The 6,000-nt window shown below is 43.8% G+C and overlaps 1 protein-coding gene across 16 annotated transcripts in view; it reads right to left on the bottom strand.

The window, feature by feature from the left end:
• Positions 1-1,665: 1,665 nt before the first annotated feature.
• The window catches only part of ANKRD17 (ankyrin repeat domain 17), a 2,430,147-nt gene continuing 2,425,812 nt past the window's right edge, over positions 1,666-6,000 (bottom strand). For all 16 annotated transcript variants that reach the window (XM_069630790.1, XM_069630801.1, XM_069630795.1 and 13 more), the window contains one exon: positions 1,666-2,254. In XM_069630790.1, the coding sequence (XP_069486891.1) occupies positions 2,195-2,254 (60 nt within the window). In that variant the 3' untranslated portion in view covers positions 1,666-2,194. The remainder of the gene's footprint in view (positions 2,255-6,000) is intronic.

Genomic DNA, 6,000 nt, shown 5'->3' with positions numbered 1-6,000 from the left:
TGTGCACGCCCCACACGCAGACTCCTAGAAAGCAGATAATTCATTCTATGGCTATGTGTTCAGTGTGCAGATACATAAGCAGGCTGTCCTTCTGGTTACTCATTTGAGGAGGTAGGATTGATGAATCCATCTTCACCAAATAGGAGTAAAAGCACATTTTTACTTCCAAGAATGAGCCAGGTACAAATTAAAATGACAATTGGAAAGCATAACACAGCTGTGAAGCAGGAGTCTATATGCGTATGAGAGCGAGGTAAAGTGTAACCACACACACACACACACACACACACATTTCCTCTACTACTGTATCTTAATTGTATTCAGTGAGCACATATATTTAACATTATCGATCAGGCTGAACAAACTGAGGCTCAGACATGCCTGGATCAGGTTAACAAATGGCTCAAAATATTAACACTCAGATCATCATACAATTCTTTATAGTAAACCTAGTTTTTAAGTATGTGCTTGCAGCAAATAAAACCAGTGGATGTTGGAACCCTGAAAGCCAATAGGATTCAAGGCTTCCAGGCAATTAAGCGCCAGTGTAGCCATGGATTATGGTGGTTCAATATTCCATTTGCCACTTGGGTGCTCCCAGGTCTACCTCGCCGGCTTGACAGCTTTCTCTACCTGCTGCCCTCGGACCTTTCACCAGCACAATGCTCCTGCGGCGCCTCTCTCTCTGGCACAATGATGGCATTGCTCGCTCTTCCCTGTGCCTCTCCTCCTTCCAAACCTTCAGTCCTGCAGGACATACACAGAAAATGGGCTCCTCTCTCCACTCTGGCCCCAATTCAATTGTTTCCTCGTTTGCCCAGAAATCCTAGCACTCGAGTAGAAACAGGACTCGCAGCCGAGTGCTAGTAGCTATATTTCTGCAAGTGCTGGGCAAGGCAAGTTCTCAGGAGTCGGTAGCCCTCCTTAAGCACCCTTGACTTGTTTCAGTCTCGTAAGTTGGGCTTGCAGGCTCATAAGAACCCACATTACCCGCAGCGGAGGGTAATATTGATTAAATAGTATATAAATCTGAATTATCTGCAGTTTTCAATGGAGCTTTGATAATGGATAATTTTAAACGCTTTTTTAGAAATTACCCAAGGATTGTACTCCGAAATGTTACGGCCCTTCTACCTTCTGTTGGATTGCTGAGAGTCCCGCTAACACAATACAGTTCCTCTAAATGTTCTACTTTAATGTGCATGCAATGATCAGCAACATCAATGGTGATTTGATATACTCTAAAACACACTTCAAAAAAGAAAATGAACAATAATTCAATTAAAAGGCACTTTCTTCCCCTAGGAAATTCTGAATTATTAGACAGCACAGTTGAACTAATTTGGTGATCTTAGGATGTTGTGTTAAATATTCATCAAGAAATGCTTTGTATACTACTGTCGAAATGTTCTAGTTCTTCTAAACAGACTTTTGTGTACATTATTTGTGGAATGTACCTATATTGTCAAATACCTGTATAAAGAAAACACAACTCTTGATACCCATTGCAGATAACTGTACCCAAAAGCACCTACAGACAAGACCTTACGAGCCTTCATCTTTGTAGAGGGAACAACTCTATGCGTGTAGGGAGCTAACAGACCAACCATCAACACCACAAATTTCACATCAAAGGAATATAAAATTATGCAAGTACAAAAGATATGCTTATTAATATTTTAATGTATGAAGGAAACATCCAGATTTCTGAATATGAAGATACATATCTCACATTAATTTAAGTCTACATAAAGTAGAGCCTCTATACTGAAATATTGAAATTCTCTGCTTAGCCATTTTCTGTTATGTAAACAATTGTACATTTGCCATTCTAAAACTTCAGGATCAAAGTTACATAATTTTGCTAAATTTCTGTGTTTGCTCAGAAGCAGTTTACAGTACTATAACCAACCAGCCAAGGAACAGCTCCAACAGAAAATTATGTCCAAAATATATTAAAAATAAAATAAGGGAAAGAGGAACGGTGGGAACAAAAGTTAACTGAAGTGGAAGTATGATGGGTTGGGTGGGGACTATGTTCACAGAAAAAAGGTCAGTTAAGTTCTTCTGCAAATAAAGCCTACACACTTCAGTCAAGCACATTGGTAGAATGATTTGGGAGCAAACTGGCTGTTTTTGCCCCTCAGATGTCTTTTGAATGGTAGGAATGTCCAGTATAGCTAGCTTATCTCAGTCAGCCAAGCTGGTTCATGTGCACGCCATTCATGTGAGGGGCCCACGTTCCAGTCCACACCTAAGAAAATAAAAAGTATTTTTTCAGAAAATATACATTTTCGAACCCGTTTTACAATTTATGTATTAAAAACATGTTTTTGTGCCTTGTACAAGTAGCTTAATAAATGCTGCAACACCATTTTAAAAATTAGATTCAACATGTCACCAGGCCCCCTTTTCAACCCTCGAAAGAATGATTTACCTGCTACAGTAGTTATCCATCTGCAGTATCTTCCACAGGTACTTAGTGGATGTAACATGGATCTGTTTCCGAACCACATGACCAGTGTTATATTGTTTGCAAGTATAGACTGGGTTTGTCTTTCTGCATACCTATTTGTGGTCTCTCCTTTGCATAAGCCCGAAAAGATGCCTATCAGCGTTGATAATACAATATCGTCCACAGTTCTCTACGTCGCTATTTTCTGAATAGTCCTTCAAGAAATTGCTCAGCAAAGTGTTGTGTGAACAAAGTGATTGTGTGATTTGTTTTTTAGAGCACGAAAAAGCTGACAGACGCGCCTTCTGTAATTCATGTTGGAAGTCTGCTTTAGTCAAATCTACAAGTGAGAGTAGTAACTGATGGGACTGAGCGAAGACAACAGGTATGGATGCACTACATTGTTTGCAAAAGAAGATATATATATATTCAGAGAAAAACATTAGTTAAGAGAGTTAAGATGATCAGATTTATCACAACAAAAGCATTATTCATCCCCCACCTGTCTCCGTTGATGGTCTTATGCCATTTTCTATGCAATTTTTTTATGCCATGGTAAATCCCCCGATATCAAGTATGTGCTAATGGTATTTGCACTGGAGGGGGCGCCGAGTTAAGATGGTCATCACTTCCCAAAGCAGCTCAATTTCAAGGGTTATGTTGCGATTTATCTGATCACCCTAACTGAATAATAATGCTTTTGTTTTACTATATTTTCTTTGGCGCCCAATAGCCATGGACTTCAGCCGGGGCCACTGTACATTTTGCAGCAATGATTTTAAAAGAGGGAAGGCCTAGCATACTGGCCAACGCCCATAACCTCTTAGCGACCTCAGGGTTCACTGCCCTTTGGCCATTTCCACTGGCCCACTAGCTATGGCCTCAAGGTGCACTGACCATGTCCACTGTAGCCTACTGACACGGCTGTGCCCATTGTACATGTTGCACCAACTATTCTCAAAGACTGATTGCCCCCTGCCTGTGAGTAAATGTGATCCATGCAGACTCAAAACACTGTCCCAGTGAAGTTTGTTTTCCCCGCCTCTTCATATTCCCACAATAAATGAAGTTACTCAGCATAGTGACGTACATTCTCCTAGTCCATAGTTCCCTTTCCTCCATACTGTATGGGTGTTCCTGCACAGGGACGCGAAACATTTCCTTCTGACAAAAAAGCACATTTTCCCTTTTAAATTTAAGGCTTGCCTGGGCGTATCCATGACCCACTAGTCCCGCCATGCAGCACCTCACCCCAGTCCCCCTTCTACACACAGGCCAGAGGAATTCGCCAGACTAATTGGGGGGTGGGTGGGGAGGGATGTAGGCCGTTTGGAGGAAAGGGAACACGGACTAGGAGCATGTTAGACACTACAGTGAGTAGCTCATAATTAATCCTACATGCCATCACCTTTCCTCCATACTGTATGGGCAATTACAACAGGTTTAGCCCTTTGGGAGGAGTCATGGCTATTTCCTATTGAGAAAATAAATTCCTCCAAACAGCATGGCCAAACGCTGCATCTGATCTGGCACCAATGTCTAAACAATGTTTGCGAAATGCCAAAGGAGACGACCAACTGGCCACTTCACTTCTCACATGCCAGGGTGCTTGTCATTGAAACGCCACTGATGTTTTTGCCCTGACAGCATGGGTTTGATTATTCGACGGGCACAGCTTATTCTGCAACCTGTGGGCCTCTGCAATAGTAGCCACCATCCATCTAGCTATTGACGCTTTGAAAGCTTGGGTGCCCCGTAGACGTACCACCAAACATCACCAGTAAAGCCTCTGATTTATGTAATGACTTAGTCCTGCTGAGATGGAACTTGAGGATCTTTAAGTCTACAGAACAAATGACTTGCCTCTCTGTAATGTTTTTTTCTGATGGATGTTCCCGCCACAGATTCCTCATCTATGATATCGATATCCCAGCGCAGCTGCTCTTCTGAAACATTTCCGCTGCGCGGCTACACGTCAGTACGTCTGATGCCTCCATGTGTCCTAGCGCTGGAAATGCAGGTGGAATAAGTATAAGCAGCTGCGCCGTGCCCCATGACCTCAGTTCCACCCCTTTTTCCTAGCACTCTGACGCTTAGGGACCATAGAACCAATGGTGTACTAGCTTCCCACAAGAGGGGAACGTAGGGAGGGCAATGGGGCATCTGTGGCAGTAACATCCATCAGAAAGAACATTACTGAAAGGCAAGTAATGTATGTGTCTAATAGATTCTTTCCTGCCACAAATTCCTCATCTGTGATAGACTCCCAAAGATGTACATAATCTGGAGGCTAGAAGCAAGGAAACTCTGGTGGACTGCCCTACCAAAACAGGCATCCTGACCCACAATGGAATCCAAGCAATAGTGGTTAGCAAATGTGTGTAAAGATACCCACGTCGCAGCTGGCAGAAGTCCAGGACAGGTACTCATCTCTGTAGGGCAGAGGTGGCACCCACTACCCTCGCAGAATGAGCCCCGAGGCCCTCAGGCACAATCTTCCCAGCCAGATCATAGCATTCTAAGATGCAGAGAATGATTTACCAGGACAGGGTGTGTTTGGTCACAGCCCTGCCAGCAGGAGCACCACGTAACCAACAAAAAGTGGGTAATCTTTTCTAGTCTCTCTAGTAACATAAATGTGGAACTCAAGGGCCCGTACCGGGCCCAGTTGATGAAATAGTTCCTCTAACTTGGAACGGTGAGGCGGGGGAAAAACACAGGAAGATGGATCTTCTGAGAGAGATGGAACTCGGAATACCTTTGGCAGAAAGAATGGTCTCACTCTCAAAGTCACTTTCTCTTTGTAAATAAACAAATAAAGAGGTACAACAGACAATGCCTGGATCTCAGGCAACCAGGAAAATCATCTTAAGGGTGAGCAATCTAATAGAACAGAATGAAGGAGCTCAAACGGAGCACCCACAAAGAATGTTCAAACTAAATTCAAATCCCATGGCGGAAGCACAAATTGGTGGGAGGAAACTGGTTACACAAACCCTGCAAGAACTGCGGACAGTGGGGACTGGGAAAAACAAGCCCCATTCTGGGGACCTCTTGAACACAGAACTAGCGGCGAGGTAACCCTTGGGCCAAGGAAAGCAGAAAATCCAAACACAGGGGACAGAGGACAAAAAGAATCCAGGTACCTCTCCCAATACCAAATGGAAAATGTACACGACCTGCAGGCATAAATGGATTTAGTAGTGGGCCTCTGAGCTGAAAGGAGCATATCAAGGACATCATCGGACAAGTCCCACTCCTTGTATCTCAGCCACTCAGTAGGCACGCACGATGGCTCAGTCTGCTGAGGTTAGGGTGGAAGAACCGCACCTCCGACTGGGACAAGTCGACTCTCCTCGGAAGGCACCAGGGAGGACAGACTGACATGTCCAGAAGTTCCGGATACCATGTTCTCTAGGCCGAATCTATGATCACTGCGCCGCCTGTAATTCCGCCGCAGAAAATGCCGACTACAATTACGACGCGGCCTAGTGATCAGATAAATCACTTTTGCCCGTAATCCTCAAACCCACAACCCCCAGAGC

Source organism: Ambystoma mexicanum, chromosome 6q, assembly GCF_040938575.1.
Source record: "Ambystoma mexicanum isolate Mex_15411 chromosome 6q, UKY_AmexF1_1, whole genome shotgun sequence".
NCBI lineage: Eukaryota > Metazoa > Chordata > Amphibia > Caudata > Ambystomatidae > Ambystoma > Ambystoma mexicanum.
This window is presented reverse-complemented; position numbering and strand designations above follow the sequence as displayed.